This window comes from Rosa chinensis, chromosome 5, assembly GCF_002994745.2.
Source record: "Rosa chinensis cultivar Old Blush chromosome 5, RchiOBHm-V2, whole genome shotgun sequence".
Classification (NCBI taxonomy): domain Eukaryota; kingdom Viridiplantae; phylum Streptophyta; class Magnoliopsida; order Rosales; family Rosaceae; genus Rosa; species Rosa chinensis.
Genome location: NC_037092.1, coordinates 24,444,816 through 24,462,772, shown reverse-complemented (window position 1 = coordinate 24,462,772; position 17,957 = coordinate 24,444,816). Strand labels below are relative to the sequence as shown.

Below are 17,957 nucleotides of genomic sequence, written 5' to 3'. Positions count from 1 at the left end.
GAATGACTATCATAAATACGCAATGAATGATGGTTTATGATGGTCGTAAGTATGTAATGATTAACTGTTATTAGTGCAGCAATAATTGTCATTATAAGTGTGTAAATAAATGCAGCCATCAAAGCAGAAATAATGGCGGCTTGTTCCTGAAGTATCGCCTATATAAAGGAGGCTCGATGTCCAGGTAATCCATCGAATTCCAATTATCTCTGCTCCACAAAACGTACTGACTTAGGCATCGGAGGGTTTTCTGCGGGTAGCGCCCCCCCCCCCCCAACCTTCTCCTCAAGCTGACGGTCAAACTCCAGGTCAACGCTCGAGGGAAGTTTCTCGATTGTTCCCAGGTCAGCTTCCGCTCAATTCCGCATTAATTGTTGGGTCAAACTCCTCTACGGAATTTTTCACCTGCAACAAGTGGCGCCGTCTGTGGGAAACATTTTTCCCTAAAAAGTGATGGCGGAAGCTGCCCCTGACGGGATTCTATTTCTGTCACTAAGGACTGGGACTGATGGAATACAAGCCCGAAGTGACAAAAGTCTGGGTAACGTAGACTAGCGTTCTTTCCTTTAAGAATCATATTCTGACTTTTTCTTTTTATATTTGAAATATATTTGTGGTCAGTGTTGTTGAAATGTATGTGTAAGGCTGGTGGCCAGAGTAAATACCCAAGGCCGGTGGCTATGGAGAATAAAATGTTGTTGATCAGATTCAAAGGGAAATGAGGGCAATTCCATGTCTCATGCTGCAAAATGAATCTTCGCCTTGAGGAAAGAATCGAGGCTACTAGGGCCCGAGGAAAGAATCGAGGCGGCCAGGGCCCGAGGAAAGAATCGAGGCGGCCAGGGCCCGAGGAAAGAATCGAGGCGGCCAGGGCTCGAGGAAAGAATCGGGGCGGCCAGGGCTCGAGGAAAGAATCGGGGCGGCCAGGGCTCGAGGAAAGAATTGGGACGGCCAGGGCTCAAGGAAATATTCGAGGCAAGATTTGAAGCAGCCAGAGAATGGAAATTTCCTCTTAGGACGAGTGTCCAAAGAGAAAATTGGGGGGCATTGTGGGAGTGGTCAAATTCTGCTGGGCTTGTAATTAAGGCGATTAACTCCGCAGTTAGTATGGCGTTAAATTTCAGTCATGAATGCGGCGATTATTACGACAATAACTACGTACAATGATTATGATTATAAGTGCACAATGAATGACTATCATAAATACGTAATGAATGATGGTTTATGATGGTCGTAAGTATGTAATGATTAACTGTTATTAGTGCAGCAATAATTGTCATTATAAGTGTGTAAATAAATGCATCCATCAAAGCAAAAATAATGGCGGCTTGTTCCTGGAGTAAGTCATCGCCTATATAAAGGAGGCTCGACGTCTAGGTAATCCATCGAATTCCTATTATCCCTACTCCACAACTAAGAAACGTACTGACTTAGGCATCGGAGGGTTTTCTGCAGATACCCCCCTTTCTCCTCGAGCCGCCGGTCAAACTCCAGGTCAACGCTCGAGGGAAGTTTCTCGATTGTTCCCAGGTTAGCTTCCGCTCCAGTCCACATTAATTGTTGGGTCAAACTCCTCTATGGAATTTTTCACCTCCAACAGTAGTCATATTTTATATACATTTATTAAGTAGAAATACATTTTTTCTCACCTAGTGCTCTGCTAGGGTTTCTTGGCCGTCGAACTTTCTGTTCATCGACCTTGTACCTTCTTCGTCTCTCATGGGGATTTTGCGTTGGAATTTCGGTGGTTTTGTCAAGGGCAGGAATTTCCTTGTTCTTCACAGATTTTGAGTTGGATTCTCAAATCAGATCGATGCCGGATCAAGGTTCTTTTTCTGGTGGCGGCGTTGCAAGCCAACGACGTCATGATGGAGCTACTTCGTAGTTTTTGGGGGTGATGGCTTCGGTGATCTCGTCGGCGGTGTTGTTTGCAGCCGGGTCACAATTGATGGAAATGATTGGAAGCCGACTGATGGCATGGGTGCCAGATGACGACGGGGAAGGGTCTTTGGAGGACGTCGACGGGTGTGTGGTAGCAGAGAAGCTGTCTGCTAGGTTTTCTCAATTGGGCTATTGGGCTCCATATGCTTAATATGGGTTGGGATCACTAGGATGTATTGGATTGAGATGGAGTCCAGGTTTTTTATTTTTACTGTTGGGTGTGCATCTTTTTTTACTCAAAAGATGCTAGGTTTTCTTTTTCATTTGTTTATTTTGTCTACTTGAGTAGAAAAAGTTGCAACGAGGGATCCTTGTACGTGGTTTGGTACTTTTTGGACACGGTGTCAAAGAGGACGCAATTTTCTGTGCTGTTGACTACAAGGTATTACTAGGAATCTCGGGATTATATGAACTTTGTAATCTTTAAAAGGGGCGTATTGTGGTTAGAGTTTGGGCCCTTTGGCTCGATAGTACCTGTAACCACGGTTTTACTTGGGGATATGGTCTATGTCCCCCCAATGTATGCTTTCCGCGGCCGATTGAGTAATTGGAGTTTCTATTTTGCCTAAAAATAATAATAATAAATAAAAGAGCTCCTCAAAAAAAAAAAAAAAAAAAGAGAGAGTAGAAAATGTCGCAAAGAATAAAGAGACCCTGTTGTCTTTTTTGCTCTTTTTTGGGGTTCTACTCTTCTTTGTTCTGAGCTTGATCCTAAAAGGTGAGTGTGCTACGAGTGTGTTAGGTAGTTTGCTCTGTTTTAAGGGTGGACTTTGTAGTGTACTCTACGTAATGATTCTTATTGTCGGCACCACAATTGTATTGCTTGCTGAATATATATATGGTTGACCTTTTCGTCTCAAAAAAAGTTGAAATTATGTAAAAATATTCGAGGAAGAAAAATTGTCTATACTTGTACTTGTTAATGACCTGCATGGAGTAATAAATATCAATCATTTGGCAAGCTCAACCTTCCTTACAATGGTATTCTCACTAGATTTAAAAAAAAAAAAATTATGGGTGAAATTTTCATTGTATAAATGAACCAAATAAGGTCAGAATAGAACATGCACTAAAATAAGCAAAACTAGGCCTACACTAGTACAAGACTATTCCGTAAGACTTGAGCGTTCTAGTGCTTATTACAAAAAGGAAAGTGCATCGCTTTCAAAATGAGAAATATATTTTACTAGTCACTCACGTCAAACATGCAATTGTGGTACATGAACATTTAATACTTTTGAAAAGACTCATAGAAGAGCCAATTGCTAGTATAGGCTAACCAACTTGTCAAAAAAATACTAAAACAAGCAAGGCACACATGGTGCATAGATAGGAACGAATGGTTCAGTTAATCAAAGATTCTAATGAATTAATTGGCTAGCCACTCATGGATCACATACATAACTATTGTATAAAACCTATAAGAAGAATAAGTATACTTCATTTCATTCTCACAAAATGAGGATGCTTATAATTACTGCATAGCCCTTGGTTGCTAAGATCGGCCATTGGCACCTGAAGGATGTTGACACGAGAAATTCTTACATAAGGCAAACGTACCACGTGGCGGTGGGACAGCCCAATCAAAACCCATAAAATTTAAAGTGCGTTCCAAAACTATCCTTACTTATTAAAATGAAATACTTGAAACATCTCATTGCATGTTCACTTATTGGGCAGTCCTACCAGCTACATGGTATGTTTGTCCTATGTAAAAATCTCTTTATTGACACTATACGCATGATTCAAATTTATCGTCGTAAAAGTTCATTAATTATGGTTTAGGATTTTGGTTACCCTAATATATCACCGACTATCTATACTTTCGTCATAGTTAGCTCATTGATTGCTATGATCACTATCATCTATCTCAAAAAAAAAAACTCATGAATTTTGGTTTCCTCCAAAGAATGTTGTAGTTTTATAAAATTCAATATATGCAATAAAATATGAGACGGAATGTTTCAAAAGTTTACATTGAAGACCGTAATCAACATTGTTAAATTTTCATCACTTCTTTACGAAGGTTGCAAAGAAAATTTTGAAAAGTCCAAAAGAAAGATTTTGAAGAGAAAATTTTCTGATCCAGTCATCGACATGGATCCGGATCCTCTTCTTGACTGCTCTCTATCCAAGTTGTTTGTATTTGGCTTTTATTCTTATACAGCCATTAACTATCTAAAGGCCACATTTTAACCACCTCAGTATTTGGCCATTAAATTTTCATAAAATATAGTTTCCAAGACAAACAGAGCTGCTTTCTCCGTTTTTTCCATTAACAGAGTCGAAGAAAAAAGTAGAAGATAGAGCGACGCCTTGTTTTCCTATTCCCTTTTCTCCTTGTTCAGCTCTGTTCGTTGAAGATTGTAATCGAAACAATGGCTACCAACAATGGGTTTTAGATCGATTTAAGAAAAATGGCTTCACTGTGGAAATTTTTTGTTATCTATCAAACTTTCGCTGGGTTTTTCCATGAGATGAGCCGTAGGAGAGGAAATCATTAATCTGGTATTGTGGATTAGAAATCCAGGATTCTATCATAAAAGATTATCAATTATTTTATTTTTATTGAAAAAATTAGTAAATATAATTGATGGCATTCCAAATGATACAATAATATATCTCCACCATCGTATGCGAGAAACCATCATCAGCGAGAATGATTCTATATCCTTTCAAATTTAAGAAACCAAGCAGCTTTTAACAGTTTGGTATATATGGTTTTTCTCTATGACTGGTGACTCTATCTCCTCTCTGTAAATGGATATATTAATTTCACTTTCAATATGACTCTATCTCCTCTCTGTAATTGGATATATAAATTGCACTCAAGTTTCAATGACGACATCTTCTACCTGTCTTCTTCTGATCACTCGTCTGGTGAGTGAGATTCACAAATCAATGAAGTAAATCAACCATGTGTTGCTGAAGTGTGGTACTGTGGCTTGGGATTTTGTAAGTATAATAGTCAGAGGCGAAGATACGAAACAGGTCAGAGAGAAGGTGATAGAATGAATTTCAGGAAACTACAGTAGAAAACAAAAACTGCCAATAGAGAAAGTAGAAGAAGAAGAAGAACAGGAACGGGATTGAGGCTCAGATGACGGATACAGACGTCGTTAGTCTTCAAAAGGCCAAAATTGGAGTCTTCAAGGGTCATTTGTTGACGTGGATTATTACAGACCCTCGGATATTGAATCAACGGCTGAAGCAAAAAGCCAAGAACAAACAGAGGATGAGGAGTAACCAAGGAGAGGATCCGGGATATGCTTGTAGCTGTATTTTCTTGAGCTAGACAGGTTAATTGCTAAGTTTTCGTTCCAAATTTTTAACATCAAATTGGTATCTGAACAGGATATCAGAATCAATCTCCTTTTATCAGTGCTCCATCTTATCCCCCGATTTCCCTTATTTTGTTGTTTTTCTTGTTGTCTTTCTCAAAAGAAGAGAAGAAATGATCATATGTAAAGTCGTGGAGATATAAGTAGACAAAGCATAATAAATACTACAAAATTACAAGGAGCGTTACAGAAGATTTATTCAGGCAAACAGGCTTCCCTTGTTAATGTACCAGATTAGGCATCACTCTCCAAACAAACCCCCAACATTAAGACCACTGAAACCAAGCACAAGAATAATCTTATAATCATCTTATTCACATTTAAAACCAGGAGGGACAGTTTTCTGGCAAGCACTAACAATCAAATTCAAAGCAATTGGCACGTCCAAGTTAATACCGAGCACATTGGCCTTAAGCGCGGTGCAAAGACAAAGAGCAGCCTTCAAATCAGCCAAGCCTTCAAGCAGTGCACAGCAGGGACTGGTTGCTGACGATCCAATTTTAACGTTCACGAGTCCCAGAAGGCCTGCACAAACCCCTAACTTCAGCGAGTCTCTCGGGCAAGTTTCCATAGCTGGTGCTGGTGTTGGTACCGGGGTTAATGGTGTTTGTGCCAGTATTGGTGGTGGGTAGAGAAGGACTGAGAAGACGAGAAGGGTTGCAGAGAGATTGGTAGAAGAAGCCATTGCTGAAAGTGATCGAAGTGGGATATTAATGGGTTGTTTGGGTGCTTCACTGGAGGGAGGGGATGCCTTGTTTTATAGGCGAGAAGATGGTGAGGTTTAGCAATGAACTTGTTGTTTTGAGAATCTGATTGATTGGAAGGGAGTGAAAAAAAAAAGATGTGTGATACAGTACCAGCTGAAATTAGCTAGCTATTTGTAAGTTAGTGCATGTTGATCAAGTGAAGCAATATAATTTGGGTTCTCTTCTTAGTCGTTGACTAGCTAGTTGTGATGTTTTATGCACCAAACTAGATATTCTCGATCAGTTTCCCACTACCCTTTAGTGCATGTTGATCAAGTGAAGCAATATAATTTGGGTTTCCCTTCTTAGTCGTCGACTAGCTAGTTGTGATGTTTTAGGCACCAAACTAGATATTCTCGATCAGTTTCCCACTACCCTTTGAAGACTGAAATTTCTGTACATCAAACGATGATCGATTAACCAAAGGTGATGGAGCTGTGACACGTATTTCATCCACAGTTTGCCTGCTTCACAGACGTCCTCTTTGGAACGTTGCTATATATATATATATATATATATATATATATATATATATATATATATAGGGCTGGTTCTGAGCTTTTTGATGCCTTAGGCGAAATTTTTTGTGTGTGCCCAACTAGCCGAAATATAAATGTAATGATTCTTACAAAATGTCATAATCTAAATCCTTTATTTAGGGGTTTGGAACCCAGTCAAGCTAGGCAGCTCATCCCCACACCAATTTTATTACATAAAGAAATTTTATACAAATGGGGGGGACATAAAACCAAAACCCCATATAAAAAAAATTACAAATCATCTAAAATGATGCCTTCTTGCATTTCTTGAAGCAAAATCATCAATTATCTTCTCATAGTTAACATTTACCAACATATTTCTTTCAATGGTTAAAATAGCTAATCCATTCAGCCTATCTTGAGTCATGGTAGTCTGCAAATAAGATTTTAATAATTTTAATTTTGAAAAACTTCTTTCGACGGATGCTACCGTCACCGGTATAGTTAATAAAATCCTATAGGCAACCATAACACTTGGAAACATATCCATTTTCTTTGCAAACTCCATAATTTGAATGGATGTCCAAGGCCTATCTGTTTCATATGCCTCATTCGGCAACATCTCCTGCAAAATTTGTAACTCCATAAGCAAATATTTCACATCAATGTCAGAACCATCACCATTTCTCAAAGCAGTTTCAATATTCAAACAACAACTTTTCAAGTCATCATCATCCAAATAAGCTAACTTTGATGCATCAAACAAGAAGCCAAACATAGATTCAAAAGTTTTCATTTGTTCAAACCTGCTTTTTAATTGAGAAAGATCCATATCAACTAAAACCAAAAAGTAATCAGTTCTAAAGGACTCTTGAGCAGATTGTTGTTCCCTTTCAGTATTTGGAATTTCATCAAAATGCTTTTTTCTGCAAACATGACGTTTTATAGGAAATATAGGCTCAACTCCCATGTCATTTGCAATTTCTTTAGCTTCAGTCATGGCAAAATTAAACCCATTTTGCCTATACTTTTCAAAATAAGAAACTAGTCCCTCTAAGTTCTTCACGGCAACATCAAGAAGCATATCTTTGAATTGTAACTTTTTACTAACCAAGTTAATTTTATACAAAATGTCATGCCAAATAACCAAACTTAAAATAAAATCAAAGCTTGAAAGTTCACCAGATATCAAAGATTCAGCATCCCTACTCACTTTTCTATCATCACTAATTTCTGCCAGTTTTTTTAAGGCTTCTTTTATCTGGGCAGCTTGAGTTTTTATAGCTTTGACACTTTCAATATGACTTTCTCAGCGTGTAGTTGACAAAGATTTCAAAGTCAAGTCATCTATATATTCAAGTAAAACACTCCATCACTTTGTAGATTTAGAGAACACCGTATAAATTGTTTGACATGTTCCAAAAAAAGATTTTGCTTTATGACAAGAGTTGGCCATGTCACACAATACTAAATTAAGAGAATGACAACCACACGGCATATAAAAGGCTCTAGGATTTATATCAAGCAATCTTTTTTGAACACCTTGGTGTTTTCCTCTCACATTAGAACCATTATCATAGCCTTATCCTCGCACACAATCAATATCTAAATCAAGAGATTTCAAAGCTGCTTGTAATTCATTAAAAAGCCCTAAACCAGATGTATCTTCCACATTTAGAAATTCTAAAAAGAACTCTTCTATTTTTATAGGAGAACTCAACACATCTACGCATCTTATAATTAAAGTCATTTGTTCTTTGTGACTTGCATCAGGAGTGCAATCAAGGATTACCGAAAAATATTTTGCCTCTTTGATTTTTTTAATAATTGCACTCTTGACATTTAAGGCCAACATACCAATCAACTCATTTTGAATTTTATGGCTAAGATAATGATAATGAATTTCTTTATCTTGAATAAGCCGAAAATGTTGTTTCATTATAGGATCAAACTCAGCAATCATTTCAAGTAAGCCTAAAAAGTTTCCATTAGAATCTTCATAAATTTTTTCATTTGTTCCATGAAAGGCCAAATTATTCCTTGCAAAACATTTCACAACAGCAACTATTCTGACCATAACCTCTTTCCAATGTTCAGTATCTTTCTTAATTAACTCTTGTAACTCTTTATCAATTGTTTGATTCTTATTCAATCTCACTCGCAACTCAGCCCAAGTTCTCAAGTTAATGAGGTGTTCAGAACTGTTTTCATGTAAATTCAATGATGTACCAAGATGCTTCCAATCTCTTATCCCTTCACTTGCTAATTGACTTCTCGAGCGAGCTATTTTAAATAATTTGCAACAGAAACAAAAAACTTTATCTAGCTCTTTCGAGTAAATCAACCATTTTCTAGCAAAAGTTTCACCATTTCGTAATTTTCGAACATAAAACTTAGAAGAAAAGTGCCGACCTAATTCATCCTTAGGAAAGTTGATATCATATTCCGTAATAGGTCCTTTTTCTACAAGCAAGTCTCTCATTTTTGAATCTAGACTATCCCAAACTCTAGGATCAAAAATATTCAAATCAGCAGATGATTTCAAGCATTGAAGTTCATTAGCAATAATTTCATCATGACAAGGATTTTCATTATTTTCTATTTCGTCACTTTCATTTTCACCTATATCACCAAGTTCTTCGTTCCCCTCATTCTGATTTTCTATAAACTCATCAGAATGAATTTGTAGTTCAGGTTCATTTACTAAATTCTCAACATGATTTTCAACAGATTCATTTGTTTCTTTAACAAAATATCTATCTAAAGATCCCAGTTGAGATTGAATAATTTCTTCTTCTCTTTTCTTTCTTTTTCTTTTTTGAGAACCTGAGAGTTGTTTCCTAGGAAACATTATTGAAACTAGCAAGAAAAAACTCAAACAAGCAAGCCAAGACACTAAACTTTGAATGATAAACACTTTAGCATAGAACAATATTAGAACCTGGAAATCTGGAATCAGCTTTTTTTCTTCTTGTTTTTTCTTTTCTGATCGAGACTGACTTGCAAATCCAACTTCTAATTGCACCTAATATTGAAAATTGAAAATTGATGAATGAGCAGGTTGTTAGAAATCACTTTGAATGATAATTGATAAACACAGTAGCATAGAACATTAGAACAATACCTGAAAATCTGGAATTTGCTTTTTTCCTTCTTGTTCTTTCTCTTCTCAGTCTTCTGATCGAGATTGGCTTGCAACTGCAACTTCCAATTGCACCTAATATTGAAAATTGAAAACCAATGAATGTCCGGATTGTTCGAAATCAAAATTGAAGAACACCCAATACAAATCAAAATTAGATATCAAAATTGAAGAACACACCCAATACAAATCAAAATTAGATATCAAAATTGAAGAACACACCCAATACAAATCAAAATTAGATATCAAAATTGAAGAACACCCAATACCTATTTTGATTTGTACCTCAACCTACATCGATGGAAAGCTGAAAAATTCTTATGATCACCGTAGAATAACATAAACATAGAGAGGAGAAAGATTGGGTGATGGATGAGAATGAATTAAAGAATTGAGTAACCATTGAAACCAATTTAAAGAAAAAATTTGCAGGGTTTCAAGGTTTGGGACTTGGGAGAGAGCAAGAGCTTGGATAATCAATTTTCTTCCTACCGTTGTGCGTTGAAAGAAGAAGAAGGAGGAGAAGTAAAGACGCGTTGGAAGAAGAAGAAGGAGGAGGAGAAGTAAAGAGGACGCCCGCAACCCAGAAAAAGTGCGGACGTCCCTCCTCCGGCGTCGAGAAGGCGGCGATGGCTGGGTTGCAGTTGCCGAATAAACCCTCTGAACATCCCAGACCAGTTTGTAGTCGGGTGGACTCGTCGGTAACCACTTTCCAGTCGACCTTGATCAGACTACCACTTTCCAGTCGACCACACTGCCCAGACCTCCGACCTCGATCTCTTTGGCCTTCGTCTTCACTGCAAACTGGTCTGGGATGCATGTAGCCTCCGTCCGGCAAGAGGCGCGCCGTCGTCGGAGCTTGATAGCGGAGAAAGGAGGGACGTCCGCACTTTTTCTGGGTTGCGGACGTCCTCTTCAGAACATTTTCGTGTGTGTGTGTGTATATATATATATACATGTTTATTTATTTGTGCTTCAAATTTTAATGTTTTTAGTTATCTCCAATATCTCAATCAACCAACTAGAATTGAATTATGTCATTAGTTTTCTCAACTACAAATTAATTTTCATAATGTGTGTAGACTGTAGACCAAGCTAGTCACCCCGACTCCAGCCGAAACTCTCTAATTCCTTACGAAACAAAAACTAAAGTCAAAGGCTAAATAAAGAATTATTTCACATCTTTTGTTCACTCATTTATTCATTTATTAATGACTAGCCATAGCCCGACATCTATACAATGGAGCACAATGTGAATGATAGTCTCATACTAATATGAGTATGTGACCACAATATATATGATGTGAATCTTTTTTTTTTTTGAGTGGAAGACGACAATAGAACCAACACACACACCCATGCAGTGTATCCCAGCATAGCCAGACTAATCACTGCACCGCAGACACACGAACCATTGGGTGTTTTAACTAACTCAGGTCCCTCAAATCTGCTGGCCACGGGATGGAGCTGGGATTCGAACTCTAGACCTGGGGGTTCCAGACTAGGCAGCTCGACCAACACACCACACCATGTGGTTATATGATGTGAATCTTTCAACTTTACTTCACGTTTCAACTCATAATTCAAAACCCACATCTTAATTATGTTCCAGCTCAGCCTACTAGCTATTTCCACTGTTCATTTTTCTTTCTTTGATAAATTGGCTATTTTTACTGATTTTATTTGCTACTCTTCAGCTTTACTAATCATAAAGGATTTATGGCCTAATCTGGTGTGGTAGTTTGGCCAAGCAGCCTAGCATGGAATATTCATGTCTAGCGTTCAAGTCTCAACTCCCACCGATTTGTGGTAAAAGGTTTGAGGGCATTTGGGTTTGTGTGCCTGCGGCGGGGGATTAGTCCGACTTTGGTGGGATATCCTCGTGGACTTCGGTCCAAATACTAACTAGGAAAGTGTATTGTTAACTCGCTTACATAATCGAGGTGGCTTGTTGTCTCACCCCTGATTAAAAAAAAATAAAAAAAATACTTCTATGTTATTAAAGTCCAGTTTAAATTATCATGATGAAGTGTTATTGTGACGTTTCTTATGCAGTAATTCGGTAGTCTGTCAAATGAAATACATGTAACAAAAAATTTCTAGTTGTCATTGCTGACAAACAGATTTCCTCTCTTTTTTGATGAGTTTGTTAAGAAATGTTAGATTTGAAATGAAGTAGTATATCATTCGAGAACAAAAACTTCAATGATCAAATTCTTAGAGGGGTGTATTCAATTCAGATTTTAAAAGATTTTGTTTGAGTTTTTATAATCCATGGATTTACTTAATTCACTGATTGTTTAAATTCTATATGGACTCTAATTGATTCTAATGAATTGATTTACTGGTATTTGTTTAGATTTTATAAGTCCTTATGATGTTTTTAGTATTTTAATTTTTTTTCTTTTTTTTTCTTTAAAAGCAATGGACCTATGGATCCAACTATAATGTTATATCAATGACAAAAAAGTGTGTATATATATAGGCCCGATCACAGGCGGACGTCCGCACTTTCGCTAAAGTGCGGCAGGCGGCGATGGCAGCTCAGGGCTGGCCGGAGGCGTCCCAGACCTCTTCTGGGCAGCGATCAAGGTCGGAGGAGGTCGGCGTTGCCAATTTCTGGGCAGCCACCTCACCTGCAACTGCAGGTTCTGTGCAATGCTGCAGAACGGTCGCCAGCAACTCCACTCGACCACAGATCGGCTTCGCAGACCCCCGGACTCCATTTGGCAAGCTGCGCCACGCCGTCGACTCTCGATCGATGCCGGAGGAGCGACATCCGCACTTTTTCTCAGTTGTGGACGTCCGCTCTCTAACGGCTCCGTATATGTATATGTGTGTGTGTGTGTGTGTGTGTGTGTGTGTGTGTGTGTGTGTACGGGATCCCTTTTTTGGTCTTTTATAGGGATAGGGTATTAGACCAACTTTTAGTTTTTAGGTCATAATGTGTAGATCATTTCTGCAAATTTTCAGCCAAATCGGTGATCGTTAATGTATCAAACTAGAATAAATCAATGAACAACCAAATCTGTCAAAATTGAACTATTCATATTTATAATCTTAAGTCGCCGTTTTGAATGCCTTAACGATAATCAATTTGGCTGAAAAATTGCTGAAGTGATCTATACATTTGGACCTAAAGTCTGAACGGTTAAGATGTTAAAAGTTGGTCTAATGCCCTATCCCTAGAAAAGACTAAAAAAAGGGATCCCTCACTAGAAGGGCCCTATATATATATATGAATAATAAGAAAAAACTAATCAGCCAAAATGTTACACAAAAAATAAAATAGTAATAAACTAATGACATAATTTATTTCATATCTAATTTACAAAGGAAATATGTGTGTATGTAATGGCATATTCTGGCTTTAGATGAACACACACACACACACACACACATATATATATATATATATATATATCGGCAGCCGGCTTTGGGTTTGATTAAAAAAAAAGAAACATGTGTGTATGTATCATCTTAACAACACCATTGAAAGTGAGTTTAATTAGCTAGAAGGATTAAGCCTTCTAGAGCTATAGTGATAAAAATAAAAAAATTATTAGATGAGAGCAGAGACAGAGGCAGGAGGAGGATAGTGGAAAGATACACTACAAAAAATAATTGCAATGGCCACCACAGTTTGGTGCAAAAATGTCGTCGCCATTGGTCATAGATTTGCTACTGGAAACAAGGCGTAGCAAAAATAAAAATTAGTTTGCGACGGCAAAGGAGAGCCGTAGCATATATGCTACACATGGTTAGCGTCGGTCCAAACGTCCTATATTTGCTACGGCAAAGCATGTAGTCGCAAAAGTATAATAGGTTTGCGTCAGCAGTATGATGCCGTCGCTAAAATCACTTGGCTTTGCTACTGCGAATGTCTTCCATCGTATGATTCATTCCTCTCACATTTAACTCTCACTCTCTCTCGATCAGTTTCCCCATTTGTAGCGTTGCCTCTTTCTCGCTCTCTCTGATTCCTTCCCAACCCCAAAACACGACCCCCCCCCCCAATCCATGAAGATCAATACCAGATCCGGGACACCCACCGCCACCCTCCTCCAACCCACCATCAAGGGATCGCCTGCTGCAAGATCTGAAACGCCAATCTCCAATGGATTTGAGCCGCGATCCGATTGGATCTAACCACAAATCCACAAACCAGATAGAAAACGAAACCCTGCAACATAACTGGTCTCCACCACCTGCCACTAACCCAAATCCTATGTAACCTCCATCCTCGACACCAGCGCCGTCTAGATACCCATGGTTCAGATCGCCCCCACCTTCCCTCTTCTCTGCGCCGGCCAGCTCTTCCTCCGCCTCTGTCGAAACGCTCCTGCTATATAAACCCTTGACAAATCTCACATCGTTCCCTCTTTCATTTTTAGTTCTTAGCGCCACTCGCACTACTGCTTTTCGACCTCAAAAACTCAAATGTATCTCAGCTTTTTTTTTTTCTTCGCCGATTTTGATCTTCGTTTGGTGGCTGAAAAAAAACAGATTTTTTTATTGATTTTTTTTGATAATTTTTTGTTGCATTTGTAGGCTTTGCCGAATCAGCAGACCGTGGAGTACCCGATCTTCAAGCTCGTAATCGTTGGTGATGGTGGAACAGGTTCGTCTCTTTACTCTAGATTTAGTTTCGTTCGTGATCTGTCTGTTATCGGTGAAATTTTTTCATTTTGCTTTGCTTGGTGAATTGGTTGTTTTGTGAGCTGAAATGAGACAAATAGAGCTTTGTTTTTGAATATCTGCTATAGAAATGATGCGATGATGCATGAAGTTTGTGTATGATTTCCAACAGTAACTTTTCAACTGTCTAAAAATTTGATATTGGTTTTGAATTTGGGAAAACTAAAGACTTCCCTGCTACCATGAAATTACAGTAGAGATTAGAAGTTATTTTGTTTACTTTGCAGCTGAAGGGATTGTTGACATTCACTAGAACTAAACGTTTAATGTAACCTCTTCCTTAATGTATCGCGTGTCTTCGTTTCAGCAGAAATAGAAAGGTGTTTGTTTGGGAACTTTGGGTTGTCTGCATGATCTGTGAAGAAAGGGGCAGGCCGGTCGGATTTGTAGTTCTCTCTATTTGCAGTTGTTTCTGGTTTGATTTGTGGTTTTGGTGAGTGGTTTTTGTGATTGGTGTGTTGTTTTTCTGTTTTTGTTTTTGTTGGTGTTCGATCTATGGTTGAAATTATGGTGAGTGTTCGATCTATGGTGTTCAGTTGGTAAGTTGGATTTGGTTTGTAAGGCTGAGTTATTCATAGGTTTGATAAATTAAGCATTTTGTTTGGCTGCAAATTCTCTTTGTGGGATTTTGGTTCATTCTGACTTCTCTTGCATTGGTTTTTGGTTCTTTCCTTGAAAATTCAGCAATTTCAAATTTAAATCCAAAGTCTTCCAATACAGAAGGAGATTGTAACCCCTGCTTTATTATGTTCAATTCATGCCAGGTCTGGGGTGTAACCGTGCTATGCTTACTCTGTTATGAAGTCTTTGCTAACTTCTAAATGGATGGGTTCATTTGATAATGATGTTAAGGTGATAAAATTGATGGGTTTATTGAATAGCTTCCACACAGCTAAATATGTGTGTGTGTGTGTGTGTGTTATATAGATATATAGATATTTTCGAATGATGTAGTAGTAATCTGGGAGCACATGGTGAGTCTTTTTTTTTTTTTTTTGGTTATAGTCTAATATATTTATATGCTCTTTTTAGTATTTGTTCATTGCTCTGTTGTTTGTTATTTTCATGTTTGGTTTTTTAGCTTTTTGTTTCTTCAATGCAAGCTGTCAAAACAATTTCGTCAAGTCCATCTATTACTTTCTATTTTGATATTCATGGAGATATGCACAAGTATAGCTTTAAATCCCTTTGTGTTATTTTGTTTACATCTGTACTTATGGTTATAGTTTATGGTTCTATATCCCTTTGTGGAGCCTTGTAATTTTCTTATTGTTCAAGTGTAAGTACAGTTCATGTAACTTAGACTTATGCATATGAATTGAATAATTTTTCGTGTTCCTTCAGGAGTACTCACAGCAGCCCCCTATTCAGGAACTAATTGGAAGGGATCTTCATGATATATAATGAATGGAAGTTCAGACATATTTCTAGGTAAGTATGGAACTATGGATTTAGCATTCTTCAAATCAACTACTCTAGCTTTAATCGTAGAAAGACCTGGATTTAGCACACTTGCTGACTCAAAATGTCAAAAAGTAATTAAGAGTTCAAGTGAAATATTAATTGTATGTACTGGTATGAACAATATCTATGTCATGTGTACATCTCCCATTACTTTTCCAGCTTTTTGTTTCTTTAATGAATGCTTGAAGATTTCTGACTTTCTGTTATAGGAGGCTTGCAACAACACTAGAGTAATTGGTACATGAAGTAGATCGAGGAAGAGCCCTGCAAAGTTCATCTTGAAGAAGCTAGAGGAAAATAACTAACTTGTAAAGCTTAATTATCGATCTTGTAAATTTTGGTAGAAACTTCATTCATTTTGTAACATTTATGAGGAAAATTAAAGTGTAACATTTCCTTTTATATAAGCTTCATTCCTTTTTGTACGGTTTTCATTCATTAAAAAAAAAAAATCGGCATGCATTTGCATGCTGATTTTTTTTTTATTCATAAATAATATTTTTGCGACGGCATTTTTGCTGTAGCAAATGACTTTTGGCGACGGCAAAAAGCTTCAGTAGCCGTTGGTGGCGTCGCAATTGGTATTTGCGACGGCATTTTGCATTCGCAAAATCCTTGCGACGGCAAACGTTTTGCCGTCGCTAATAGTCTTGCGACTGCGAATTGCTGTGGCAAATACCATTGGCGACGCCACCAACGGCGTCGGAAGAATTGCCGTCGCAGAGCCGTCACCAATGCTCTTTTGCGACGGCAAAATAGGTTTTTGCGACTGCATTGCGCCGTGGCCATTGCAATTTTTTTTTTGTAGTGATAGGTCTAAGACAAGATGGATGAGTGTCACCTATTGAAAGCTGCTTCTTCTTCTTTTTTTCTTTTTTTTGGTGAAGAGTTTCTTCATTTTTTGAGTGAGAAAGAATCCATTAAAATCTCTTAGGAAGTGGTTGGATTTTTTTTGAGTTTTTATACATCAAAAGCACTATAAAATCCTCCAAAATCCAGCATTTAATAAAATCCTTAAAAATCTGTATACTTTTGAATAGGGCTGTCAATTTCGACACGACCCGATAACACGACTCGAAACTCATACGAAATAAAGCAGGTTGAACCCGCACGATTGAAAAGCGGGTCGGCCGTGGGTCAACCTGCCATGACCCATTTAATAAATGGGTCGGCCATGGGTCAAACCACCAACACGAAGTGAATCCGTATAACCCGATTATGCTATATTTCTTCTTGAAATATTAGACGTTAGGAGTATTTGATCATATGATTAGACAATTTGAAATATTTTGCTTTATAATTATTGGATTTAATTAGTTATGAAGTACATATAATTATTTATATTCTTCGTCTTGTGGAGTTTTTAGTGAATTTAATCAATTTTGTATTTTGTAGTTAAATGGGTCACATTGTTAGCCCTTAAATAGATCATTTTGTTTAACAAGACAGAACCTATTTATTAAATGGGTTAAGCAGGTTAGAAACATGTAACCCGTTTAATAAATAGGTTGGGTTTGGGTTTAAATTTTTGACACGATTATTTAATGGGTTGAGTTTGAGTTTGTATCTTGTGACAGACCCGACATGAACCCAACCCGACACGACCCACTGACAGCCCTACTTTTGAATATCTGCATATTTGAATGGATAATTTTAAATCTTAATTGAATACATCTGTTTGGCTCTAGTTTTTCTTGAGCTGGTCAACAGTCTCTTTTCTTGCGCGGGCGTGCCACCACCGTTCGGGTGTGGTCGTCAGGGGTGTCCCTTGACCTGACTTCTATCAAGCGATTGTGGACGAGGAGAGCATCAACCTCGTCGTGGGATTCTCTGTGCCTCGTGGTGAGGACTTTGTCTTGTATCACCAAGTTGATACTCAACGTTGTAGGTGAGCAGAGCGAAATCACCGGGAAGTAGAGAAAACTTGCCAAAGCGTGACTTTAGCTTAGCTGGTTTGCGAAGGCGTTACCCTTGCTTAACTGGTTTCGTAACTGTTGTGGTCGCGGTACTACAGTCGGCTCCTGAGGAGACTAGGACCGAAGCACTTTGACAGAGGGTTTGGCGGCAATAACAGTCAGCTCTTGAGAAGACTAGGACTGGAGTGTGATCACCGGTAAGAGAAAGAGAGGGGTTGCTCTTGAGAGGC

At 38.0% G+C, this 17,957-nt stretch overlaps 1 protein-coding gene across 1 annotated transcript; it reads right to left on the bottom strand.

Annotated features, from left to right (window-relative positions):
- Positions 1 to 5,420: 5,420 nt before the first annotated feature.
- LOC112167099 (14 kDa proline-rich protein DC2.15) lies at positions 5,421 to 6,140 on the bottom strand. The gene has a single exon (XM_024304062.2). It carries the CDS (start codon positions 5,965 to 5,967, stop codon positions 5,593 to 5,595), a length of 375 nt encoding a protein of 124 aa, XP_024159830.1. The 5' UTR covers positions 5,968 to 6,140; the 3' UTR covers positions 5,421 to 5,592.
- Positions 6,141 to 17,957: the final 11,817 nt, after the last annotated feature.

What these genes read in the sequence shown, in the direction of transcription:
- LOC112167099 (XM_024304062.2), bottom strand. Translation starts at nt 5,967, where the DNA reads ATGGCTTCTTCTACCAATCTCTCTGCAACCCTTCTCGTCTTCTCAGTC.